Genomic DNA, 27,135 nt, shown 5'->3' with positions numbered 1-27,135 from the left:
CCCGTGGCCGCTGGAAACCGTGACCAAGCCTCCGGGCCCGATGCTCAGTGGCCGCGAGGGGCGCCCGGGCTCAGGTCATAGAGGAGGCCGATGGGCACGCAGGTAGGTCCCCGGGTGGAAGGAGCAGATGCCCGGCCAGGCGAGGACGTGGCGCGGGGCCAAGGCCCCGGAGCCCAGACCCACCAGCGCCCAGGCCAGGCCGCCTCTCGCAGCCGCGGGTCCGGTCCAGGCTGTGCAGCCCAACAGCACCTGCCACCCGCAGGCAGCTGGCGGGGCCTGGGCGGAGGCCACCTGCACCAGCCGGGCCGGGTCTTGGAGTCTCGGGGAAGCTACAGGGACAGGAGGGCAGCAGTCGGCCCCTGGGGTCCAAGGCCGGCACCCCACGCCCAGCCCCGTCCCCCACCGCAGCGCCACTGTCCCTGCTCCTGGTGTCGCCCGAGAAAGGTGGGAGACACCAGGGTGATGGGTGTTCCTCGAGCCCTGCACAAGCACCCAGGAGGTCGGTGTTACAGACGCCCGGGACGCAAGAGCCACAGGATCTTCGAGATCAGGCCCCCGAGGAGTTTTCAGACATCTAGTGACTACTTGGTTCAGACGATCGCTTGTAGAAGCATAAATAGGAGAGGGGAAACTGAGGCTGCTCCCTTTGGGAGGCAGGGGCCAGGGACCCCAACTGTTGGCATGGGCACAGCCTCCAAGATGGCTCAGAGGAGGCTGGGGAACTTGGGTTGGACAACAAAGGTGGAGGCCAGAGCCACCCCCTGCGCCTGCTCCAGAGGGGTGAGGGGACCCCATCCGAGGCCACATTGTCTGAAGGCAGCAGGACCAAGAGCAGGACTCAGGTCCTGGCTGCCAGCCCAAACACTCTTTCCCCCAACAGAGCCACCCCTCTTTCTGGAAAGGGCCCTCTACATGCCAGCCTCCCTGCCCCCCACCAGCAAGTCCAGGGCCACCGTAGGGCTGAGACCCAGGTCGAGTGACTTCACGACGGTGCATCTTACTGTGCAGGGAAGGCTCTGCCGCTGTAAACACCAATCCACCCGGCCCTCCCCTCCCCACCCCACTGACCCCCTGTTCCATGGCCTACGAGCTGCTCCGGATCTGCTCCCATCTCCTTTGGTTTTCCGTTGCAATCTCTCAGCACCAAATCAAGTGCTGCGATTCTCCGATTTGCCCGGTTTGTCCCCACACAGTATTTGTCTCTGGTCTTAAAACGCTGCTTCCTCCACTTTCTAATTTCATTTTAGAAGCCTGCGAGGAGAGAAGCCAACATTTAATCGTAGAGACTGGAGGGGACTGTGCAAACCGCTTACGAGGCACAAATAGAGTAGTTATTTTCCTATTTCCCTTCTGATTGAATTGGCTGCTGTATCATATGCAGTAAACAGTACGAACCAGAAAGCAGCCCTGCATCCTTATCTCACCCCCTCACATAATCTAAAGGAAAAAATGCATTGCAATAAAAAAGAAAAAAAGGCGACGAGAACTTCGTATTTGTTTAAAAGTTAATTAAACTTGAAAGGTTTGTGGGGACAATTCATTTTCTTCTGTAGCCTGAGACCATAAGGTTTGCATTCGTTTTACCACTGGAATGATAAAAAGTAACCTGATGTTATTTTAATTGTAATAATAAATAATAAAACTGGAATAAAAGGTCTCTTTTTAAATAGCAAAATAAAAATGGAAGCCTACGTACCATACAATGCTGACTTAACTTATAAAATAAAAACTAAACTTTGTTAAGGTGTACGCCTATTTCATTGCTTTTGGGGTTTTTTTGTTTTTTTGTTTGTTTTTCATTGCTTTTGTTAATGACACTTTCATTCTTTTCTGGAAAGATGACTTTGCAGCAAGCATGCAGGTGGGACTTTATATGCATCCTAGTGAATCTTCCTTATTGACGAGATTAAACTGGAATGCGCTCTTTACAAAGAAAATTCAAACTACAATGAAACAGCACAGGAGGCCTCCGGCAAGCTTTCTGGGTAACCCAGCTGTGGAGCTGTACAATGTCCCCATCCTTATCATTTCCACGTCAGAAGTGCCCGCCAAAAGGACAATGCCGGGTGGTCTTCACAGTCAAGAGGAAGCAGGAATCCTAGATGAATCCTACTGAAGATGAGCACCGAGGCTGGCGTTGTATTACCGGATGCAACAAATGGAGCCAAGAAGCAGGCTAGACATGGATTGTCTCCCCAGAAAATGGTGTGTGTGTGTGTGTGTGTGTGTGTGTGTGTGTGTGAAAGAGAGAGAGAGAGAGAGAGAGAACATTTCAGAAAAAGAAGAGCTGCTGATAAGAGAAAAGAGTAACTGTTGAACAAGATAAGAGGTGACTCCTAGTGAAAAAGATGGAGTTGGATGAAAGGATTTCCAGGCCTCCAGTTCTAAAATTCCTTGATTCTATGGAGTAAAAAGTGAAAGCTCCATCAGCAAATTGAAACCCAGAAACCCCCAGGGGGAAGCCCACACCTCTTACCTGTTTCCTTCTGACAGATTACCCTGGATGGGAACCACTTGCCGGAATATTAAACTTCCTGTTTCCTATCTGTCTCCCCCAAGATTTCCCCATGAGCACCCTGAAGATAAGGTGTGTGTTTAACTCATCTTTCTGATCCCAGCACAGGTACCCGAAGCACATAATGGGCAGCCAAACATATGGAAAGGTAGGATGGAAAAACTAGCAGGGAAAAATTAAGTTTTATTTTTAAGTAATGATCGCTTATATCCTAGGAAGCATTAATCAAACTCCTTGGCACCTAGATGTTACATAAATAGATTCTTCAATTAAAATACATTTTTTTCCCCTATTAACTACCAGGCCAAGCCTTCAGATGCACAGAAAAAAAGGGAATTTTTGTTTGTTCCTTCCCTAGGAGAAAACAACCAGCAACTCCAGCTCCTTCATTCAGATTCTTATAGTATAAAAACAGGCATCAAAAACTAGCACAGGGACGCCTGGGGGGCCTAGTGGTTGAGCATCTGCCTTCTGCTCAGGGTGTGTCCCCAGGGTCCTGGGATCGAGTCCCACGTGGGGCCCCCTGCATGAAGCCTGCTTCTCCCTCTGCCTGTGTTGTCCCTGCCTCTCTCAGTGTGTCTCTCATGAATAAATAAAATAATAAAATCTTTAAAAAAAAACTAGCATAAACAATATTGGCCACTTTGTTAAATGGGAACTGACATAGGAACAAGACCAGGATGTCTGCTCTCGTGACTTCTATTCAACATCGTATTGTTGCTTCTAGCCACGGCAAGTAGGCAAGAAAAAGAAATAAAAGCATCCATATTGGAAAGAAGTAAAACTATCTCTCTTTGCAGATGACATTATCTTCTCTATAGAAAATCCTAGTTAATTCCCTAAAACACTATAGATCTAGTCACCAAGTTCAGCAAGGTTTCAAGATACGTGATCAAAACATAAGACAACTGCATTTTTATGCACTACCAACAAATAGTCTAAAAATGAAGTTAAGACAATTTCATTTACACCGCACCAGAAAAAATTAAATGCAAATGCTCAGTAATGAATTTAACAAAGGAAGTACAAGACTTAAACACTGAAAGTCACCAAACATCACTAAAAGAAATTAGAGAAGACCTAAACAACTGGGAAATAACCCGTGTTCATTACCAAAAAACTTAACATTGTTAAAATGGCAATAATCCTCAAACTGATCTGTAGACTTAATGCGATCCCTATCAAATCCCAGTGGCTTTTTACAGAAATTAACAAACTAATCTTAAAATTCTTATGAAAATATAAGAGACCCAGGATAGGCAAAACAATCCTGAACAAGAACAAAGTTGGAAAACTTACATTTCCCAATAACAACACTGCTACAAAGCGACAATAATCAAGACTGTGTGATACGGGCATAAGGATAGGACTACAGATCAACAGAATAGAATTGAGAGCACAGAAGTAAATTATATATTTATGGTCAAACTGATTTTTGACAGGCTATGACAATCAATGGGGGAAAGAATACTCTTTTTTGGTACATGGTGCTGGGACAACTGGATAATTACACACAAAAGAATACATTTGGATCCCTAACTCACACCATATATAAAACTTAACTCAAAACAGACCAAATATCTAAATGGAAGAGCTAAAACTATAGAACTCTTAGAAGAAAATAGAGGTGTAAACCTTTGTAATTTTGGATGAGACCATGGTTTCTTAGATATGACACCAAAAGCACAAGTGAAAAAAAGAAAAAAGCCAATAGAATGTTATCAAGATTAAAACTTCTGTATTCCAAAGGATACTATCAAGGGAATGAAAAGACAACCTACAGAACGAGAGAATATATCTGCAAATCATATATCTGATAAGAGTCTAGTACCCAGAATATATAACTAATTCTTACAATTCTACAATAAAAAGACAAACATCCTGATTAAAAACTGGCAAAGGGTCTGAGAAGACATTTCTCCAAAGATCTACAAATGGCCAATAAGCATATGAAAGAGTCTCAACATCATAGGTTATTAGGAAAATGCAAACTGGAACCGCAAAGAGATACCATTTCATACCCACTAAGATGGCCATAAGCATAAGGACAGACAATAAAAGTTTTGGTGAGGACGGGGAGAAACTGGGATCCTCACCACATTGCTGGTAAGAATGTAAAATGGTACAGCAGCTTTAGAAACAGTTTGGTAGTTCCTCAAAAAGTTAAACAGGATAAGCATATGATCCAGCAATTCTACGCCTAGGTGTATAAACCTAAGAGACCCGGAAGACACGTGTCCACAAAAAAACTGGTACATGAATGTGCATAGAATCATTACTTACAATAGTCCCAAAATTGGAAACTTCCCGAATCTCCATCAAGATGAATAAACAGAAAGTGGTATATCCGTACTATAGAATATTTTTCAGCCATAAAAAAGAATGAAGGACTGATTTATGCTATAACCTTGAAAACATTATTAACCTTACAATCTTGAAAACATTATGTGAAATAAAAGAAGCTAAACACAAAAGGTCACATACTGAATGATTCCATGCATAGGAAATGTCCAGAATAGACAAATCCATAATAATAGAAAGTAAATTAATGGCTACTGGGGGTTGAGAGAAGGAGGCAATGGGGAATGATTGCTAATGAGTATAAGACTTCTTTGTGAAATTGTGAAAACATTTCGGAATTAGATAATGATGATAATTCACAACTTAGTGAACGTACTAAAACCGCTGAATTGCATACCTTAAAAGTATATAATTTTATGGAATGGGTGTTTCTCTCAATTCAAATATTTTAATGGTGAGATCCCTGCATACACTGCTGGTGAAGATGCTCACTGGTAAAACGTCCTGAAAGACAGTTTTGAAAACAGGTATCAAATGTGATCCCAAATTCTAAGAACGTATCCTCTGTGAATAATTACTAACATCACCACTTAAGTTATAAGGATGAACTGCAACGTAGCATATAAGATGAGAATATTGGAAATGCCCTGCGGGGGAAGAGCGGGCCCCCTGCCCGCTGAGCGAGCCCGACCCCGGCCTCCCCGGCCGAGCTGGGGCTGCGGCCGCCGCGAGGCCCCCCAGGCAGGAACGCCACTCGGCCTGCTGCTCGGCCCGAAGGTCAGCACTTTGTCAAGAGCAAACGCTTCTCACATTGTTTCATGCTTTTGACAGATCACCAGAGCGACAAGGAGGCTGTTTCCGGGGGGCCTGGTGGCTCAGTTGGTCAAGCGGCTGCTCTGGCTCAGGTCATGACCCCGGGGGCCCGGGATCGAGTCCTGCGGCACCGGCTCCCTGCTGGGCGGGCACCTGCTGCACTCTCTGCTCCTGCCCCTCCCCGGACTCACGCGCTCGCTCTCTCTCTCTCTCAAATGAATAAAATCTTTTTTTTTTAAAGGCTGCCTCTGTTCATTTTGTCCAGATCCATAATTGCTTCATGGGGTCCTCATAAATCCTCCACACCTGGCCCAAAGCCAGTCATGCTGCTGCCTAATACAGATTTTAACAAATCATGATCCCAGTCCTGGAGGTGGCTGGGGGAAGAGGCACTCTCAAGAGTTTAGGTGATAAAATAGATTAGTTTATGTTTTCTGGAGGCAAGACGGGAATATAAAGCTAGAGCCTTAAAAATATTATTTCATTATTTTAGGTATTTAATTGTGTCACTTCTAGAATTTCTATTCTAAGGAAATCATTGCGGATCTGCACAGAGATTTAGCTACAAGAATGCACACGACAAGAGTTGTCTATAATAGTAAAAAACTGAGTTCAAGCTAAACGTGCAAGGTACAGCCTCATGAGGAAATACGTTGGCCATTAAAAATAATGTTGTGGGGACGGCTGGGGGGCTCAGCGGTTGAGCATCTGCCTTCAGCTCAGAGCATGACCCCGGGGATTGAGTCCTGCATCGGGCTCCCTGCGTGGATCCTGCTTCTCCCTCTGCCTGGGTCTCTGCCTCTCTCTCTCTCTGTCTCTCGTGAATAAATTTTTTTAAAAATTAAAAATGCATAAAAAATAAAAATAATGTTGTACAGGAATATATGATGACATGGAAAATGATTTTAAAGGTCAAGCTTTAAAAAAAGAGTTTTAATACAGTTGAAAGGGATCATTTCATTTTTGTAAACATATATAGATACGCACATATATAGACAAACATGCTCAGAAGAAACGAGAATGGTTCAACGTGACTATCTGTGTGGCGGGAAAACAGCTGATTGGTGGGGGCAATCTGTCCTTTTCCACATTTTCTACAATGAACATGTATCACCCTGGTAGTAAAAAAAAAAAAAAAAAACGAAAAGATACTCTTTCGAAAAAGGTGAAATCGTCTAATTTCAGATGGGAAATCTTTTTACTTAGGACTTGAAATAAAGTCCTCACGTGGTTGAGTGTGTTTACACTTAGCTCTGCGCTTCCTGGCTGCCGAGGCAAAAAGGGAACTGTAGCGAGTCATCTCGATGGCACCTGTTTCAGGTCGCGGTTCCTCCCAGCAGAGAGGCCGCCTCTGCCCCCGGGACTGCAAGAGCGGAGCCCGCCTCTCCGCAATCCGGATCCCTCCCGTGCAGGCCGGGCGGTGGGGCCCCAGGCCTCACTGCTGTCCTCTGGCTGCGATCAGAGGAGCTGCCTCCCCCCAGGACACGGAACACCCCCCCCTCCCCGCCGTGTCTTCTCCATAACATTCTTCCATCCCTGTTCTTCACCACAGAACACGCTCCCCGAACGTCCCCAGTGCGACACCAGCGAGGCAGCCGCTGACCTTTATGCAGTATTTGATGGTGTCACTGTTTCGTATGAAGAAGGACACTCAGAAGGGCCTCAGGATGGAGTCGGTCTCCGAGAGTGGTAGATGCAGCACGCTTTGAGAATGCACGTTTCTTTTTTAAAGATTTTATTTATTTATTCATGAGAGACACAGAAAGAGGCCGAGACCCAGGCAGAGGGAGAAGCAGGCTCCCTGCGGGGAGCCCGGTGCAGGACTCGATCCCGGGACCCCGGGGTCACCCCCTGAGCCCAAGGCAGGGGCTCCACCACTGAGCCCCCCGGGCGCCCCCCGAGAAAGTTCATTTCTTAATACTAGGTCTGCTCACGAGACCTCAGAGAAGAGAAAGTAGGAAAAGTTGGGTCAGTGGCTATGGATCGCGGCTTGGAGACTTCCGTGGGGTTTTAGAGCAAGACCCCAGTGTTGCTAAAGCTAACGCTGCCAGCCCTGAACTCGCCTCCGGAAAGCTGAGCCTCACTAGGATGAGAGGGAGCTTCCAGAACACACACGACCTCCCGGTCAGAGGCAGAGCCCCGGAGGCGGAGGCGTGGGATGGGGCTGGGGGCTGCGCCTATTACCGCCTGTGCATGGCCAACCTCGCTATAGAAATCACGTAAGTTAGATCCTCCTCTACATCCCACCTACAGTTCTCCCAAGCCCCACGGATCCAAGTCACTCCCAGAGGCAGCAGGGATTTTGCAGGGCGTGGGAGGCTACTAAAATAGCGCGCTCCTCCCTCCAAATGCCCCCCCAACACCTTCCGCTCCATGTGTCTGATGCTTACCTCCAAGGCCCAAATCAAGTCTTTCCTGCCCCCCGTGCGGCCTTCCTTTCCCCTGCGGCCTCCAGGAGCACCTACCCACCGCATACCCACGGACACCCACCTTGCAGGTCACGTGTCCCTGGTCAGGCCGCAGGCTGTAAAACACGAGGCATCTCGCTGGCACCTGACACGGCGTCTTACGCATGGGCACTTGTCTAAGGGGACAAGTTCATCTAACCCGCCCAGCTTATCTACTTCCCAAAGCAAACACATGGCTGTCAAGCCCTGTGCTCGTGAGTAGATAAGTTGATAGCACGACTGTCAGCAGAGCAATAGTGCTAAAAGGCCAGCGTTTCTTGACTGGGAATACAGCTTTCTAGAGCTACTGCAACAAATTAATTTCGTTGTGCTGACCACCATGGACAGAAAGAAGGAAATATTCTTCTTGGGGATCTCTGGGTGGCTCAGCAGTTTAGCGCCTGTCTCCAGCCCAGGGCATGACCCCGGGGTCCCGGGATCGAGTCCCACGTCAGGCTCCCTGCATGGAGCCTGCTTCTCCCTCTGCCTGGGTCTCTGCCTTTCTCACTCTCTGTGTCTCTCATGAATAAATAAAATCTTTAAAAAAATTTTTTTTAATTTCTTCTTGACGTCTACGGCATTCAGCGTCTTTCAGAAAATAAACATACACACATAGCTAATTAGGATAATGCATTATCAATAGGGCAAAAGTGGGAGGACACATAACAATCACAAAGCCCTCAACAGTGTTCCTCAAGAGATGGCTGCAGTTTCCATCCCACTGAGGTTGGGCCACACAGCTGGATACAGTGTCTACCAAAAGACAAGGCGCCCTTCCTCTGCTCTGCACAGATCTGCCCACCTGAAGCCCCGGTCTCTGCACGCAGCCACTGATTTGCAGAACATGCCACACAGTGCAGCCCAACTAGTGTGTGACACTGGCCAGAGCAGTGGGGAAGCTGAAACATGGCCAAAGGAAGCAGCATGACACCAGGCCAAGCTGAGGTACCAGGACAGCTGTGCTGAAACCTTTGCAATGAGAGCTTGTCTAGTGAAAGATGGGCTGGAGAAGCATCTTCCACACTGCAAAAAGACAACCCGTTGGTGGGTCGTAAAATCAATTCAGAGGTACAAGACTTACAGTAAATTTTGTTTCATAAAATGCCTGTCGTGAGTATGAGCGTGTATACGTGCACGCGTGTATGCACGTGTGAACACGTCCTGCGTCATGCACACAGATACTTGTCAAAACACTCTGCGAGGCTGCAAATCAGACAAATTATTTGAGATATTATAGAAGGAGTCATTTCAATTCAATAGAAGGAAAACATCTCTAACAAATAAAACTATCTCACGCTGAGGTTTATCGTTTTGAACGGCAGAGAGTTTGCAGCCCCTGAGAGACTTCAAGCAGCGCCAAAGCCATAGATTGACATGGAGGATATTCATTTTAGTAGAAAGTTAAATGAGATGAACTCTGTTTTCTCCCCATTCTATGACACTATCAGTCTGGATCAGAGGCAATCAACTATTCCTGAAGGCACAATTTGGAGAAAATAACCCCATGGAGTCACAAGGGTGAATGTATACAGCCTCAAATTTTATTTGATGGTTTATGCTGGAATAGCATCTCTGTGATGGGGAAAACTGTTAGGGAGACTTAGACCAGGGTTCTCAGCCTAGATAGACATCAGAATTACCTGTGGAGCATTTAAAAGATACCCATGCTTGGATCCCCAAATATATCAATTAAAACACTGGGGCCCCAAATTTGTATTTTGTTTAATGTTCTTTAGGCCAGAGTTGAAAACCACTGATTTATAGGTACAAAATGTATAAATGGCATTTTATAAAGCACAGAGGAAAGGGAAACAGCCTCAGGATTTACATGAAGAGCCTCACTCCCATGCTCACAACAAATAAAAAACAAGATAAATGGCAAGTCCAGAACTTTCTTGAATCCACTGAAAGTTGAGGTCACAGGGAAACAAACTAGCCCTAAAACTAAGGAGAACCAGACACCTATAGGAAGAGGGGAGACAAGCACGTATTTACCTGAGGCAGATGCACCTGGACACTGGCTAACAGGCATCAAGTAGCAAATAACAACAGAATACAGCTGGAAGGGTGGAAGAGCATGGAGCCAGACCACTGTGAGGCTAAAGGAAGACCTAAGACTGACACTGAGATAGACATTAGACAAAATTCTCTAGCACACCAGCCCCAACTCTAAACTCAAAGTATAACAAGAGGAACTAGAAGTGGGTGGTGCACGGAGAAGAACCATACCAACAAGAAACCTCTAATTCAGTTCAAATCCTGATTAGAGTGATCAAGCCCCCACACTCATGGTCTAGCAGAAATAGAAAGGCACTCCCATTTCCAGACATAAGAACTATTTATTTTAGACTCCCATGTCCTACACAGGGTGTCCAGTTCTCAACAAAACATAGAGAGCATACAAGAAGCAAGAAAAGGGGCACCTGGGTGGCTCAGTGGTTAAGCATCTGCCTTCAGCTCAGGTCATGATCCTGGGGTCCTGGGATCACCTCCCACATCGGGCTCCCCACAGGAAGCCTGCTTCTCCCTCTGCTTATGCTTCTGCCTCTCTCTCTGTGTCTCTCATGAAAAAATAATAAAAATTTTTTTTAAGAAAAGTCAAGAAAAAGACATCCCTGCCACATGGTGGCAATGAATTGAACCAAACTCAGATATAACACAGATGTTGAAGGTATCAGACACTAAATTTTAAATAACTTTAACTGTAAAATATCCTAAAAGAAAGAGTGGGCAACATGAAAGATTAACCGTCAAATTTTAACAGAAAGATAGGAACTTTAAGAGAGAATAAAATGGAAAAACGTGAAAAGCTGAACAGAGTAACAGAAATGCAGACTGCTTTCAACATTCCTTAGCAGATTTGACACAGTGGAGGAAAGAGTCAGTGACCTTGAGAACAGGTCAACAGGACTATCCACACTAAAACAAGAAGAAACAAACGGAAGAATGAAACAAAAATTAAGAGTGTTCAACAGCTGTGGAACAAATTAAAATTTCCAATCTAGGTGTAATCAAGTTTTAGAAGGAGAAAAGAGAACAGAGCAAAAGAAATATTTTATGAAATAACTGTTGAGAATTTTCTAAAATTAATGACAGGCACCAAACCACAGGTCCAAGAAGCTCAAGAACAATCAAGCAGGATGAGTACCAAGAATGTGCATACATGTGCACGTGAAGACAGCTTAAACCAAAGACAAAAAGAATATTGAATGCAGTGGCATAAAAACAAAACATTAAGTATAAAAGAACAAAGATAAGGATTATAGAAGACATCTTGTCAGTAGCATGCAATGTTAGAAGCCAATGAAGCAATATCTTTAAGGTGCTTAAAGAAAAAATAAACTGTCACTCAAAATTCCATACCCAGTAAAAATATCTTTCAAAAATAAAGGAGAAAAAGGACTGGCATAGACAAACAAAAACTAAGAGAATTCATGGCCAGGACACCTACACTATGAGAAATGCTAAATGAAGCTTTTCAGGCAGAAGTAATATAATGTCAAAAAGCTGGATCTACACAAAGACATGAAAAGTGCTGGAAATGGAATAAATGAAAGTCAAAAGCAATTCATCTTTCTTCTTATTTTTAATTGCTATAAAAGATAACTGAATATTTAAAGCAGGAGTCGGCAAAGTATGATTTACAAACCAAATCCAGCCCATAGTCTCCTTTAATATGACCTATAAGCTAAGAGTAATTTTTTATATTCTTTAAGTGTTGTTTATAAAGGAAAGAAAGAAAAATTCTATAGCAGAGACCAAATATGGCCTCAAAGCCAAAAATATTTACTTTCTGGGCTTTTAGAGAAAAAAACTGCTAACCCCTGGTCTAAAGAAAAATAACAGCAATGTTTTATTTACAACATATGTAAAAGGGAGATGATAGTAACAATAAACATGAAAGATAGAAGGATTGGAAACACACAGCTGTTAAGATCCTTACACTACATGGGAAATAGTATAAAGACCGGATGACTGACAGCCTTGAACGGGGGCCCAGGTTGTCTACACCGTCCTGTGGACTTGGTTTAGGTGGCAGTGAGCAAGGGCAGAGAGGGTGCAGGGGACGGGTCCTATTTTTATCTGCTGAGAACACACTTCTCAGGGGGAAGCGGCCCTCCCCAGTCTCCATCACCTGAACTTGAGCTGAACTAATCCCCTGGGCCCTGGTGGCTCCTGGGTAGTCACTCCTCCTGGGGACACCCACTCCCTATATCCTGAGGTGGCTTGGCCCCTCTTTGGTCTATTACATCGGTAAGATACGCTATGAGGATGATACCGCTGGAAGAGGAGCGAGCCCCCACCCCTGCCCTCTCTGAAGGAGCAGACAACCTTGAGGGTCCCGGTACTATTTACCCTCCACACTAAAAATCAGTCAACACAGCAGGTGAGAAGCCCCAAAATACGTATGAGCGAGAATGAGCCTCACGACCTCATTCTATGAGCTCCTGGATGCAGCTATACCTGAGGCCACAACCGTCAGCCTTTTTCATTTCAGCGACCGCATTTCTAATACTGCATTCAGGGATCCCTGGGTGGCGCAGGGGTTTAGCGCCTGCCTTTGGCCCAGGGAGCGATCCTGGAGACCTGGGATCGAGTCCCACGTCGGGGTCCCGGTGCATGGAGCCTGCTTCTCCCTCTGCCTGTGTCTCTGCCTCTCTCTCTCTCTCTGTGTGTGTGTGTGACTATCATAAAAAAATTTTTTAAAAAAATTAAAAAAAAATCTAATACTGCATTCAGGTGATTCTCAAGGGACCAATACCCAACTCAAAAGAACTCTGACAAACACAGTGGAGAATGATGCCAGCCGGCCGGTGACACCCCTGGGTGCGGGGCCTGTGTCCTGGCACCTGTCAATCGTCTGCCCCTAGGATGGCAGCAGGAGCTAAAGCAGCCTGCACGCAGCCTAGCAGTGAACCAGTCAGTGATTTAAAAACAAATGCCAGGGACGCCCGGGGGCTCCGGGGTGGAGCACCTGCCTTGGCCCGAGGAGTGACCCGGGGTCACGGGATCGGATCCCCTGTCCGGCTCCTTGCGTGGGGCCTGCTGCTCCCTCTGCCTGTCTCTGCCTCTCTCTCTGTGTCTCTCGTGAAATAAATAAAATAAATAAATAAAATCTTAAAAAAAAAAAAAAAAAACAAATAGCAGCCCTGAACCCCCACCCCCGGGCTTCCCCCCAAGGAGCGTCATCTGAGCCTCTGAGGATCCCCCTCCTGTTGGGAGGCGCGGAGACCCTGGGAGGAGACCAGGGCTGTGTCACCACGCAGGGAAAGTGCACAGGACCTTCCCCAGCTCTGGGCCGTGTGCTTTAGGGACATCAGGTAACTTAAAGCTATTTTAACGATCAAAATGCCCATTTTGGGGCAGCCCGCGGGGGCTCAGGGGTTTAGCGCCGCCTCCAGCCCAGGGAGTGACCCCGGGTCACGGGATCGAGTCCCGCGTCGGGCTCCCTGCAGGGAGCCTGCTTCTCCCTCTGCCTGGGTCTCAGCTTCTCTCTGTGTCTCATGAATAAGTAAATAAAATCTTTTTTTTAAAAAAATGCCCATTTTGCCTTCGGGGAAACTGAGCATCCGCGAGGTCACGCTGCGCAAGGCCACGCGGCTGGGAACTAGAATTTGGGCGGCGCTCGAGGGCTTTCCCCGCTCCCCCTCGGGCCGCTGGCTCTGGCGGGTGGAGGCGCCCCCAAGCCCGCCCCGCGCCCCGGGGCACAGGCCGCCGCCCTCCAGCCTCCGAGCGACCCCGCCCCCAGCCCCGGGCCCCGCCGCCTGCGCCCGTGGCCTCCGCAGCAGCAGTGGGGGGGGGCGGGGCCTGGAGGGGCGGGGCCTGGAGGGGCGGGGCCTGGAGGGGGCGGGGCCAGGAGGGTGAGGAGTCCGGGGGCGGGGCCGGGAGGGGGCGGGGCCTGGAGGCGGGTGGGCGGGGCCGGTAGGGGCGTGGCCAGGAGGGGTGCGGAGTCCGGGGGGCGGAGCCGGGAGGACCCGGCTTCGACCCAGTGCAGAGCCGCGGGCGCACAGGGAGCTGCCCTCCGCTCCCGCCTCCCGGACCCTCGCAGCCCCGCCCGGACACCCCCCCCCACGCCCAGAGCCCCCCCTGCAGTCCCGCCGCCCCGACACCCCCCTACCCGGACACACACACACACACACACACAGTCCCGCTCGGACCCCCGCAGCCCCCCCCGCCCGGACCCCCTCCCCCGCCGCCCCGCGCTCTCCGCAGCGCCCCCGCCCCGCCAGCCCCACGCCAGCCGTGCTCGGCGGCGCCCTGGCCACGCAGGAGCCCCGCCCGGTGCAGACGTGCCCAGGTGTTGCGCCCGCGGACCCCGCTCACCTGCGCCGCCGGCCTGTGGGCGCCCCCGCCCGGCCCCGGCTCCCGCTCCGGCTCCCGCCAGGCTCCGGCTCCCGCTCCCCGCCTGGGTCCGAGCTGCGGCCGCGCGGGGCGGGGCCCACGGGGGCGGCTCCTCCCCGCCGAGCACCTGGGGCGCGCACCGACCGGCCGGGACAGGTGGGGCCCCTGGGCACCTGGGGGTCCTCCCGGGTCGCAGGGGGGCGGGCGAGCTGCCGTCGGCCCAGCCAGCGACCGGCGGCGGACCGCGGGGAGGACAGCCCCCTGGGGGAGGGGTGCAGCCCGAGAGGCGGCGCGGAGCCCGGTGACAGCGCTTGGGCCGCGCGCGCAGGTGCGGCCGCCCGGCCCCGGGGGAGCGGCCCCTCCCCACGCCCCCGCCGCGCCCCCGCGCCTCCGACGACCCCAACCCTTCGGTAAAACGAGCCGCTCCGGATGCGAGCGGAGGAGCCCCCGCCGAGCCCGCCGAGCCCGCACCCCCTGACGCCCGGGCCCGCGCTCGAGCCTGAGTCCCTGCAGGCCCGGGGCCGCCCGCACCTGCGCAGCTGGCTGGGGGGACGCCGCACCCCCGGGCATCCCCTAAGCCGTCCGGCAAACCGCTGCCTGCCCACGACGTCACGGGCAGGGGTACCCCGAATACAAGGCTGTCCCGCCAGCTGGCACCTGTGCACACAGCCCAGTGGGTAAGACCCGCCCGGGTCCCGGATCCCGGATCCCGGATCCCGGATCCCGGATCCCGCCGCGGGTAGCAGAGCCGAGCCTGGGGCGTCCGAGGTGCTGCTGGGCCCCGAGGCGGGAATAGGACCCCCACGGAAGGGCAGCCCGGGGCCCAGCGGCTTAGCGCCGCCTGCAGCCCAGGGCGTGACCCGGGGTCCCGGGGTCCAGTCCTGCATCGGGCCCCCGCAGGGACCCTTCTCCCTCTGCCTGGGTCTCTGCCTCTCTCTCTCTCTCTCTCTCTGTCTCTCATGAATCAATAAATAAAATATTTTTTAAAAAAAAGACCTTCCACGGAAATGGGGATTGGATTTGGCCCCCTGCTGAGATCTCTAGTCCGTCTTTCCAGGCCTCTCTGAGGGCTAGTGTCGTATGAGCCACCCACACGTACTGAGGCCTTGATGGTTGGGGGAAAAAAATGTGAAAACAAAACAAAAGGGTTGCGGCGCACCTGGTTGGCTCAGTCAGTAGAACATGCGAGCCTTTATCTCAGGTTTGTGAGTTTGAGCCCTGTGTTCAGGTATAGAGGTTATTATGTAAAATAAATAAAATAAAATCCATTAAAAAAAGATGTATCAAAATAGGCTACGTACAAAGTGTGGTATGTTCTTTCCATCGAACAAATGAATGCTTTAACACGCCCGTATACACACACGCACAATGATGTGTGATGCTGCTACTCATACATTAATTTCAAGATTCATTAAAGAAATCCATTATAAGCGCGCTACAGGAAACACCGTATAACTGTAAAATTGCGTGGAGAACATTCGTACTGAGAACTATGTCAGTCCACTTCCACGATGGTCTATTAAGCCTCAAAGGCCACAATCAGAGGCTGTCTGCTAAGGTGAGGTCATGGCCAAGTGGCCGGCTCCAGCCCTGCCCCAATAGGCTCATTTAGGGCCTGGACCCCCACCCCATCCTGCCTTATCAGCAAGCCCTGCACAGATGGGCGTCTCAGATGTGGTGTGGCCTGGTTGGTGGCTTCACACTGGGCAAGGCCAACCTGGCAAAAAGTCACAGAGAACGCCCCGCCTAGGTGTGCCCTCCTCCAGCCGTATCCCCTACGTGGTAGGCGGGGAGGCTGGGTCCCAGGGTGGGGCTGTGAAGGGTCCTGCCATCGGGACAGCCATGGAACCAGCACACGGGCTGGGCTCGGGGGCCCCTCCAATTCTCATCTACACAAAGTGGGCCGGGCCCTTCTTGTGTGTGGCCGGTTTCAGTCGGCGGAGCATGTGATCCCCTGTGATTTAGGATCCTCCCACTCTGCGTGTGATCTTGGCTGAGCCAGTCTGGTAAGTGATGCCACCCAAACGGGCCTGGGAATCTTCATCAGGAAGGCACAAGTTCTGCCCTGACATTCATTCATTCTCTCTCTCTCTCTCCCAACCCCCCACCCCACCCCAGCCCTCCCAGGGCTTGCTGTAGCCCTGGGCACTTCCCCTAATTGTCTAACTGTGCATTTCCCCCACTTGGGACACCTGCGAGCATGAAATCAGGCAAGATCTCTGCTGGAGTTTCTTTGCCTGAAAGGGTTTACCTGAAACATGAAGGCCTGGTACCATCGTGAGGTTAAGTGAAATAATGCATAGGAGATGCTTGAGCACAGCGCCACGCACTAAGCACCTGCTCAATAAATGGTTCTTTCGCTATCTTTCATGGGGCTCAGACGGGTGGCGCCGAGAGCCAGCTAATGTCTGAAGACACGCTGGAAATAGGACAAAACCATTGACAGGCTTTTTGAAGGATCTAGAATAAATTAACGCCTGCAAATGACCATGCGTGTTACTCTTCTCTACCAGTCCCTAGGAAAGTGATATTTGAACTAAGAAATCTTCAGTTTTTTCTCTATCTCTTGTTCTGTGATCATATAGTGGAAGAGAAATCATCCAAAGGAAAACCAAAAAAAAAAAAAAAAAGAGTCTCTGAGCCTCGGGATAGTCTTTACCCTCTTTTCCTACCTTTGCGTAGGGCTCAGTCCGTGCATTAACACTGTACATCGTTTCCTGAGCACATTTTTCAATGAAACAATAGATGTAAAGGCCCTAGGATAGTTCCTGGTACATAGTAGCTGCTCAGTTAATCATAACTAAATATGGGGGGATGCAGGGAAGGGGCCAGCAATACTAAGGTCGGAAACGGCCATGAGTTCAGGAAGGCAAATCTGATCATCACTTTATTAAGTTACCCGGAATTCTAAGTTCACTGGCTTTGTTATCAGACTGTTTGGGTTCAAATCCAGCCACCACTTAACAAAGGACATTAATCTCTCCGAGCCCCGGTTTACTCATCTATAAAACGAAGACAATATCTCGTGGCCACAGGAGCTGGGAGGAATACAGGACAACCTTCAGTGGGCTGCTTCTTTACGCCTGGCACAGTGCTGGTGCTTAGTTAGGTCTCTTCTGAGCTCTGATTTCAGGGGGGTATGATTTCTTTTTTTTTTTTTTTAAGATTTTATTTATTTATTCATAGAGACACCCAGAGAGAGGCCAAGACCCAGGCAGAGGGAAGCAGACTCCCTGCGGGGAGCCCCATGCAGGAATCGATCCCAGGACCCTGGGGTCACACCCTGAGCCCAAGGCAGACGCTCAACCGCTGAGCCCCCAGGTGCCTGGGCTGTGATTTCTTAACCAAGGGCCCAGGCCTCCCCCCCCACCCCCCTCCATCCACCCCCCTCCCTCCACCCTCCATCCATCCCCCCTCCATCCACCCCCCCCACCTCTCTCCACCCTCCCCTCCTCCATCCACCACCACCACCACCCCCCCCCCGCCCCCACGGGAGGGTGGCCTGGCCTAGCCGCATCCCTCCTGCCCGAGGCCTTGCACCCCGGGGGGCTGCTCCCTCCCACCCCCCACTCCCCCACCCCAGCCTCCCCCCCTCCCGCCCCCCCCCACCCCACCCCACCCCCACCCCCCCGCTCGTTCGGCTTCAGGAATCCTGGATAAAGCCAATGGGATGGCTCAAATTTCTCAGATTTACTCCGTTGATTTTAGCCTTTTCACATAACATCCATTATTTAGGTGGCACTTTCCTTTTTCTTCTTTTTTTTTTTTTGAATTTTATTTATTTATTCACGAGACAGGCAGAGACACCGCAGAGGAGGAAGCGGGCTCCCCGCGGGGACCCCGGGTCGCGCCCTAGGCCCAAGGCAGCCGCCCCCACCCCGAGGTGGCAGGTTCGGAGGAGCCTGCGCACCACCTGTCACCTGACCCTCCAGCCGCCCCGAAGAGCAGGCAGTGGGGGGCCGGCCCAGAAGCCTCCCTCCGCAGGGGCGTCAGCCCCCCACGACCCCGCAGCGCCCTTGCGGAGCCGGAGCCCGGGGGGAGGGGGGGCTTCCCCTCTGCATGCGTGTCACGGAAGGGGCGCTGCAGGGCAGCAGAGGCCGGGCTCGGGGCTGGGGTGCGGGCAGCAGGGGTCGGCGGGATGCGGACAGCAGGGGTCGGGGGTGCGGGCAGCTGGGGTCGGGGGGTGCGGGCAGCTGGGGTCGGGGGTGCAGGCAGCAGGGGTCGGCGGGATGCGGACAGCCGGGGTCGGGGGTGCGGGCAGCTGGGGTCGGGGGGTGCGGGCAGCTGGGGTCGGGGGTGCGGGCAGCTGGGGTCGAGGGGGTGCGGGCACCTGGGGTCGGGGGGTGCGGGCAGCTGGGGTCGGGGGGTGCGGGCACCTGGGGTCGGGGGGTGCGGACAGCTGGGGTCGGGGGGTGCGGGCTGCTGGGGTCGGGGGGTGCGGGCACCTGGGGTCGGGGGGTGCGGACAGCAGGGGTCGGGGGTGCGGGCAGCTGGGGTCAGGGGGTGCGGGCAGCTGGGGTCGGGGGGTGCGGACAGCTGGGGTCGGGGGGTGCGGGCTGCTGGGGTCGGGGGGTGCGGGCAGCTGGGGTCGGGGGGTGCGGACAGCAGGGGTCGGGGGGTGCGGGCAGCTGGGGTCGGGGGGTGCGGACAGCTGGGGTCAGGGGGTGCGGGCTGCTGGGGTCGGGGGGTGCGGGCAGCTGGGGTCGGGGGGTGCGGGCTGCTGGGGTCGGGGGGTGCGGGCACCTGGGGTCGGGGGGTGCGGACAGCAGGGGTCGGGGGTGCGGGCAGCTGGGGTCGGGGGGTGCGGGCAGCTGGGGTCGGGGGGTGCGGACAGCTGGGGTCAGGGGGTGCGGGCTGCTGGGGTCGGGGGGTGCGGGCACCTGGGGTCGGGGGGTGCGGACAGCAGGGGTCGGGGGTGCGGGCAGCTGGGGTCAGGGGGTGCGGGCAGCTGGGGTCGGGGGTGCGGGCAGCTGGGGTCGAGGGGGTGCGGGCAGCTGGGGTCGAGGGGGTGCGGGCACCTGGGGTCGGGGGGTGCGGGCAGCTGGGGTCGAGGCGGTGCGGGCAGCTGGGGTCGGGGGGTGCGGGCACCTGGGGTCGGGGGGGTGCGGACAGCTGGGGTCGGGGGGTGCGGGCTGCTGGGGTCGGGGGGTGCGGGCACCTGGGGTCGGGGGGTGCGGACAGCTAGGGTCGGGGGTGCGGGCAGCTGGGGTCGAGGGGGTGCGGGCAGCTGGGGTCGGGGGGTGCGGGCACCTGGGGTCGGGGGGTGCGGACAGCAGGGGTCGGGGGTGCGGGCAGCTGGGGTCGGGGGGTGCGGGCACCTGGGGTCGGGGGGTGCGGGCAGCTGGGGTCGAGGCGGTGCGGGCTGCTGGGGTCGGGGGGTGCGGGCACCTAGGGTCGGGGGATGCGGACAGCAGGGGTCGGGGAGGTGCGGGCAGCTGGGGTCGGGGGGTGCGGGCACCTGGGGTCGGGGGGTTGCGGGCCGCTGGGGTCGGGGGGTGTGGGCAGCTGGGGTCGAGGGGGTGCGGGCACCTGGGGTCGGGGGGTGCGGACAGCAGGGGTCGGGGGTGCGGGCAGCTGGGGTCGGGGGGTGCGGGCAGCTGGGGTCCCTGCACCCCGAGAAGGGCGCTGCGTCCGGGCCCCGGGGGCATCTGCGCCGCCTGCTGGGGTTCCGTGCAGAGCCGCTCGCCCCCAGGCCCCTCTGCAGCCCGGCCCCGGGGCCCAGCCGGGAGTCCCTGCACGGTGCTCGGGGTGCTCGGGCCGCCAACCCCCCGGGAGGAGGGAGGCCCACGGCCGGGGCCTCGCAGGGGAGCCCGCACCCCACCGCCGGCTCACCCGCGCCGGCCAGTCCCACGATGCACCTGCAACCCCGCCGACGTCCTCCCAGGCAGCACCCCGAGGCCCACGGCCAGGGCACAGCCGAGCGGGAGCCCCCCCAGGAGCCCGGCTCTTCCCCTTGATCCTGAAATCCGCTCTGCAGCCGGGTCCTCCCCGCGAGCGCACCTGCTTCGGCCTCAGTTCCACCCGCATTTAAAGTTGTACCCAAGGCACCTCGAACGGGAAACTGCCTCTTCCGAGCTCCTTGGAGAATAAGGACTTCGAGGAGGATGGAGAAGACCTCATAAAAGCACATCATTTGCTGCGCCCTCAATCCACTTACAGAGCGTTTATTGGCCCCCATCCTTTCCATTTTTAATTGATTAAAGCAGTTTACCGCCTGGCTCTCCTGCAACATTCAGCGAAGCACGAAGGAGAAAAAGATTTTACACACACCGCACCTGCGGCCCAGGCCCAGAAGGCTCCCCCGGGCAGGGAAGTCATCCTGCACCTGCCTGTCTTTCCTCGCCGGAGGCTCCACACCGTGACAGCCTCTCTTGGCCTTCACACCTGTACATTAACACTAATAACCCGGGACTTTAAAAATTTTTTTATTTATTCATTCATGAGAGAGAGAGACAGGCAGAGGGAGAAGCAGGCTCCATGCAGGAGCCCGACGTGGGACTCTATCCCGGGACTCCAGGATCGCGCCCTGGGCTGAAGGCAGGTGCTAAACCCATGAGCCACCCAGGCATCCCCTAATAACCCAGGACTTAAACAGAAGCACAAACGTGCCAACCCTTCCCAAAAGATGATCTTTCAACATACGCAGGGCTGGTGCATTAGCTGAAGAGTGTCACGAAGAAATTCGGCTACTACACTAGTCTACTGACCTTTAACTCTATCTTACCTTAAAAAAAAAAAACGAGTTTAAGACACTTTCCTGGGGATCCCTGGGTGGCTCAGTGGTTTAGTGCCTCCCTTTGGCCCAGGGCTGATCCTGGAGTCCCGGGATTGAGTCCCGCGTCGGGCTCCTGCATGGAGCCTGCTTCTCCCTCTGCCTGGGTCTCTGCCTCTCTCTCCCTTTGTGTCTCTCATGAATAAATAAATAAAATCTTAAAAAAAAAAAAAAAGACACTTTCCTGTATCAGTTGCTAGCATTTTCAGCGCTGAAGGAACAAGTCAGGTTCTCTTGGTTCCTCAATAAAAAAAAAAAAAAAAAAAAACAATAAAAATAGATATTCGGGCAAAGTAGAGGGCAAAAAGGTCAAGGTTGACTTTACTCCTGCTTCAAGTCTGAGCGGCTGTCCACTAAAATGAACTCTTCTTTTGAGAAATAAACAAACAAACAAATAAATAAATAAATAAAATAATGGTTCATCCTAACGCTGGCCTTGAGGCCTTAAATGAGAATGCCCTAGGATGACTCAGGAAAAACCAGACGAGACAAAGTTTAACTCCATTTTATTTTCCACTCTTAGTATTTTTCAAATTATACAACATGCAGGCCGCCAGAGTATCCATACATCTTCATTGTAGAACCTAGAGGAGAACCAAACTTTTCCACGGGCCAGGGGAGGGTTACTTCCAGACCTTCTGTTACACGTACTATATATTACAGCATCATTACTTGGTATAAATGCCCGTCTTCCCCCTTAAATCACCAAAACAAGTGTGTCCACAAAATTTTTAATGAAAGCTACTGTACAGATACATCAAGCCCAGAGAACACACATCTGCAGTGCACATTACGTACTTTACAAACTAGACACGTATAACCCCACAGGATGCCCCAGTCCCCTTCCATCCGCACACGATGAAGTCTTTAGAACGGGTACCCAGATGTAAATGTGTAAGCAAGCTTCCTGGAGCAGCGCTTCCTTGGGCAGTTCCCTGGCCCTCATTTGATACTTTTAGAAAGGCGAAACTGTTAGTATTAAATGAAACCACATTAGACTATATGATGTTTCCTTTAGCTCGCTGAGGGTGAGACAATGAAGTGAAATCCTCCCCCTTCTGGTGAAAAACTTCCCCAGCATGACATCTAGCCAGACTCTAAATGTCTTCTGCCCTGCTAAAAAAAAAAAAAAAAAAAACAAAACAAAAAAAAAAACGCTTCAAAGAGGGGGACTGTTAAGACTTTTATTTGTTTTTAGTTATTCCTCTAGGAAACGAGAACCAATAATTCCCCATGAGTCTTGGTGATGGCTTGGTCTGGCCTTGGACAGAAATAGCACTTCTTCATGTCAAGTCAGGGCATCAAAAAGTCACTAGGTGCTACATTCTAGACAAACATGTTTATTTCTTCATTTATCCCAATATTTCTATGAATTCTAATTCTTGCAATCACATGATACTATTTCCTTTAAGTGTTACCCCACGCTTCACCTCCCTACTACCTGCCCTTCAAACAAGCAAACTGTACAGCATTTGAAGAGGTGATGCATTTGTACAGAAGGCTCTAGTAATCGACCAAAACACATTTGGCATTAATATAGTTTAGTCTCCAACCATAAATCTTTTTTAGGTTTTAAAAGCACTTTATGAATTGATAATACAGTCAATGAAGGAATATACTACGTTATAAAAATGCAATTGGTTAAGTTGAATCCAACCATAAGTCTTGATATCCCAAACAGTATTTCTCTAATTTAACAATCCACCATCCTGCAGGTAGAGATTATCTGTATAAACCATCTGGCTATTCCCTTACAGCATCAAAAAAGTAAACTTTCAAGAAGTAGCATGATACAAAATTCTTCACAGAGGAAAAACACACGCACTCATTCTCTCTCTTCCTAGCTAAAAGGAGCACACAACCAAATACGTGATCATAGGCTCAGCCATTCTGAAGTGTGGTTTTTATATTCAGAGTACAAATGAAAAGGAGTCATAATTTTTTAAAAAATGAAAATTGCATAAATGTGGCTTTTTAAAAAATGGCCTACAGAGGATATGGTCGTGATATCAGTTTATCACATAAAGTAATATTTAGGGATCCCCTGGAATGTGCTGTGTAATCCATCCCAATAATCTGCCCACTTTTTAGTCACAGTGTAGGAAAGTCAGCTTAGAGGTCCTATAAAGACTGCAGCTAGGTGAACTGACTGGCTGATCAGCAAGTAGCAAAATCATCTTTAAGAGACCTCGAAGCCAACTTTCTCTGTGAATAAAAGTAGTGTGAATTTTAGGAATCCCTTGTGGAGATCAAGAAACAAGGAGCCACAAGTGAAGCACGTAGCTCTTTTTGACACACCAAAGGGTCAGGCAGTTCTTCAGAAACAGAACAGGGGAAAAAAAAAAAAAAACAGAACAGGGGTGCCCAGGGGAAAGTTACTTTGGAAAGAATTTAAGACAATCAAGTAACAAGCAAAGAATTATTGACCTTGGTTCAATCTCCACATGAATACAGTTGCGTAACAGACAACAGTGGTGTGACAACTATTAATTGGCGATCCTCCCCAAGACCAACGTCGCAGCTTCTAAAGTCAGAGCCAATATTAACAGCAAGATTATAATCTATGGCATATGTTATTACCTGATAAAGTTTGCAAAACCTGCCCTACCAGGACCCTTCTACAGGGCGGCAGGTAGCCACCGAGCAGCTCTATCGGGCAAGTGCTGGCAACATGAGAAAAATCAAAAGAATGTTTAAGGTGTAAATGAATGCGGAAAACCGTCATCTTTGTGAAATAAATACTTCAGTAGCATTTGTCGCCTCCTTGCTCCTCTCAAAAAGCAAAACACATATAAACAAAGTGCAACATTTAACAAATAAATTAAGTCAAAGCAGCCTCGCTGTGTTAGGGGAATCTTATGCAAGAGAAGTTTGGGATTCGCAGTCCTCAGTGCTTTACACATGCACGTGCACACACACACGCACACACGCTGGCTCGCTCGCTCTACAACTCACACGGTGAAGAGAAAGCTCGAGGTGTCCCCGGCTGACGTTTCGTTCAGTGGTGACAGCAGCAGGGACGGCGCCAGCTCCCGGGTCCTGGGCAGGCGCAGCGACAGGACGGGCCTGGCGGTCGCCCACTGACCCTCCGCCGCGTCGAGGCTGGTAGCAGCGCACGAGACCAGCTTAACTGAATCCGAGTCAGCTTCCCCGAGGACTCCACTGCTTGGAAATCAATCCTTTTTAAAATCCGCAACTGGAAGTTAAGAGTTGACTCAGCTTTAAATTCGTGTGTTGAAGACACCAGTAGTTAAATGTTAAAAAAAAAAAAAATTAAAAAAAAAAATCCATCCATACCGATTTCTTCTAATTCGGCCTAAGACGAGGAAATCTATCTGATGCTAGAGAGAGAACTCAAACATTCAGCAACGAAGGGTTAAAACAACTTACTCATAGGCACAAACCGGGGTCCCTCCCTCCCTCCCCCGGCCCAGGGCTTCCTTTTCCAACTGCTGGAGGGATCCTGGACTTCACCGCAGCACCCCTCAAGGCTGCAGATGGTGCCCTACAGGAGGCCCCCCAGGGCAAGCGCGGGGCCAGGGAGGGGGGCGCAGGGGGCCGCCCCCGGCCACTCATCCAGCTTGGCAGGTGGTCTACACTTCGGAAGGACGGACGGATGTTCACACGGGGCTGGCGGGCGCGGGGCGCCGAGGTTCAGGAGCAAGCAGCTCGGGCGAACTTGATGACTCTTTGCATCTACGTGGATGGGTTCGAACGGACAAACTCTACATTGCTACTGTCAGATTAACAGGTGCCCTACTACAGGGTGGATTTTACAGATCCAAAGATGTGACCGGGGTATTCGAAATGCTTCTTTGGGGTTGGTTTTTTTTTTTTTTTTTTTTTTCCGGAAAAGTGTTCAGAATGAAAATTTTGAAACCTTATAGCAGCATTTTTGTTCCCTAAAAAATATAAAGTAACATGTGTTGTTTTTTGCTTTTTTTTTTTTTTTTTTTTTTACAGGAAACCAGACAGTTGCAGCAGAGCATGATCCCCCGTCTCCGCGGCACCCGAGGGTGGGCGTTGGCCGGGACAGCACACCACCCAGAAAGGAGGCTCCAGGGACCGCCCAGAGACCACCCAACGGCCGAGTCCCTGGTGCTGGCTCCCAGGAGTAAGCGGGTTCCTTCCGTAATCGTCCGCGTCAGATTTCTCAGGAGGAAGAAAGTCCAAGCACACGTCTGTACACACACAGATTCTACACAGCTCAAATATCTGAAACTGGTGTACTGCAGATGGCTGGGTAAGCAAGTGTAAAAGAAAATGGAAACTGTGTAGGAGGGGAAAAAAAATAAAGGAATTGGTGATTAATGTAGTCCTTGACATGCTACGTGGAGAGCCATACCTGTGGAGAGAGAACACAGGAGTTAGAGCCCACGGTGGAAATTCACTCCTCGGGGAGGTGTTTTGATATGTGGAATAACTGGAGTAATATTTAGATAAATATGCTGGGATATCAGAGCTGCCCAACAGAAATACCACGTGAGCCACACATTTCATTTTTTTTTTTTTTTTAGATTTTTAAGTGGTCACGTTACAAAGTGGGAAGAAGCAAGTTAATTTTAATAATATATTTTATTTAACCCAATAAATTCAATATACTGTCATTTCAACATGCGATCCATATTCCATACTGAGAAGTCTTCGTTACAGCAGCGCTGTGCAGGCACCTTAGTCTTTTTTCCACAGTGCTGGCCATGTGTGCACACTTATACCTTCGGCACAGCTCCACTTGGACTGGGCCGCCTTCCTAGGGCTCCGCGGCCACACGCGGCGAGTGGCTGGCGTCCTAGACGGTGCGGCCTCCGCTTGCTGCCGTCGCCCTGGCGAGTCTCCTCCAGAAGGCCGCGCCTATGGACGCTGCTGGTTTCCTCACTCCCGAGGGGTACTCGGGCACTTGCACGTGCCAGGGATTGAGGCACGTCAGACACGGTCCCTCACCCCGGACCCGAAGTTGCACCTCCTTGGGCAGATGAAGTTACTCGAGGGCAATCCCTTTGGCTTCACTCCGCTTCCCACCGGAGCTCCATTCCGTCATGCTCAGGTCTCCAGGACAGAAGTCTGGGCGAGTCCTGGCTCAGAGGTCAGCCCCGAGTGGCCTCTGTCGCCTTCGGACCAACTCCAGGAACAGCCCCTCTCAGGAAGGAACCGAAAGGTCCAGCTTCCCCCACCAGCGGGAAGCCCTGGCCAGTCTGTGGTCTTCCTACAGGTTCGGTGCAGAGCCCGCCGGGCGGGTGGGGCGCGGCGGGGGCAACAGCAGGATGTAGAGCCCCATCCTCGGGGAACGTGGCAAATGCCCGGCACGGAAATACGACACACGCTAAGAGAAACCCAAGTGCCCGTCGGATTTTAAAAGGAGCTGCACGACCTGACGCACCGTGCCGTCATCCCAGATCCCCGTTCAGGGCTCAGCTGTGGCAGACACCCCCACCTGATTCCCGCTCCGATGCTCCCCTCAAGGTTTTTCTCTTCTCTCTCCCGATCCCTGTGTTATAGTATCGTAAGCAGCCTCACGTATTTTAGATAAATAGAAGGATGTACATTATAGATAAATAGAAAAATTCAGGGTGTAGAAAGGGTTTAGAAAAGTAGGTAAGAGCAAAGTGGGTGGGGGGAGAAGAGGAAAAGAAGAACCGAAACTGTGTAGGAAGAAAGAGGCAATACACCTCCTCCCTGAGGCAAACAAATACCCCGACAGCTCACTTGGTAGTTACCATCTCTCGCTCCAAGGCCGTAAGTGTTCACAGGTATGAAGCTGCTCGATTAAAAATGGCTTCAGTCACATTATATGGTTAATATTCATGCCAGTTTTAGAGGTCAAAGGGAGATTTGTCTATGGGAAGAGCATCTTTTTTTTTTAATTAATTAATTTATTTTTAAAGACTTTATTTATTTATTCATGAAAGACACACACGGAGAAGCAGAGACCCAGGCAGAGGGAGCAG

At 51.4% G+C, this 27,135-nt stretch overlaps 3 protein-coding genes across 11 annotated transcripts in view; all 3 read right to left on the bottom strand.

Annotated features, from left to right (window-relative positions):
• LYPD6B (LY6/PLAUR domain containing 6B) overlaps positions 1-15,128 on the bottom strand; it is a 165,790-nt gene extending 150,662 nt beyond the window's left edge. For 5 of the 8 annotated variants that reach the window (XM_038565178.1, XM_038565176.1, XM_038565170.1 and 2 more), the window contains exon 1: positions 14,950-15,128. The gene's annotated coding sequence lies outside the window, so the exon portion shown is untranslated. Of the gene's footprint in view, positions 1-1,068; positions 1,199-14,400; positions 14,468-14,949 lie in introns of those variants that run through there. The other 3 variants (XM_038565182.1, XM_038565171.1, XM_038565174.1) reach the window with 3 other exon arrangements.
• Positions 76-20,066, bottom strand: LOC119877269 (basic proline-rich protein-like). Its single transcript, XM_038564536.1, has 6 exons — positions 19,669-20,066; positions 18,339-19,576; positions 14,950-15,075; positions 14,592-14,823; positions 13,628-13,884; positions 76-329 (listed from the first exon to the last, which is right to left on the bottom strand). The coding sequence occupies exons 1-6, from the start codon at positions 20,064-20,066 to the stop codon at positions 76-78; spliced, it is 2,505 nt and encodes an 834-aa protein (XP_038420464.1).
• A 1,613-nt stretch (positions 20,067-21,679) lies between these two features.
• Positions 21,680-27,135, bottom strand: part of KIF5C (kinesin family member 5C) — a 148,485-nt gene continuing 143,029 nt past the window's right edge. Inside the window, exon 26 of one of the 2 annotated variants that reach the window (XM_038565165.1) lies at positions 21,680-25,535. The gene's annotated coding sequence lies outside the window, so the exon portion shown is untranslated. Of the gene's footprint in view, positions 25,536-25,689; positions 26,511-27,135 lie in introns of those variants that run through there. The other variant, XM_038565167.1, reaches the window with a different exon arrangement.

The sequence above is a fragment of the Canis lupus genome, chromosome 19 (assembly GCF_011100685.1).
Source record: "Canis lupus familiaris isolate Mischka breed German Shepherd chromosome 19, alternate assembly UU_Cfam_GSD_1.0, whole genome shotgun sequence".
NCBI classification, from domain to species: Eukaryota; Metazoa; Chordata; class Mammalia; order Carnivora; family Canidae; genus Canis; species Canis lupus.
The sequence above is the reverse complement of the archived record's forward strand: the minus strand, read 5'-3'. Positions and strand labels throughout refer to the sequence as shown.

Excerpts from the sequence above, each read along its gene's own strand:
- LOC119877269 (XM_038564536.1), bottom strand. The coding sequence starts at position 20,066 with ATGCCCCCGGGGCCCGGACGCAGCGCCCTTCTCGGGGTGCAGGGACCC. Across the intron at positions 14,824-14,949 it reads CCCCCCAGCCAGCTGCGCAG|GGTTGGGGTCGTCGGAGGCG; the intron begins GTGCGGGCGGCC and ends GTTTTACCGAAG. Across the intron at positions 330-13,627 it reads GATGCTCAGTTTCCCCGAAG|CTTCCCCGAGACTCCAAGAC; the intron begins GCAAAATGGGCA and ends CTGTCCCTGTAG.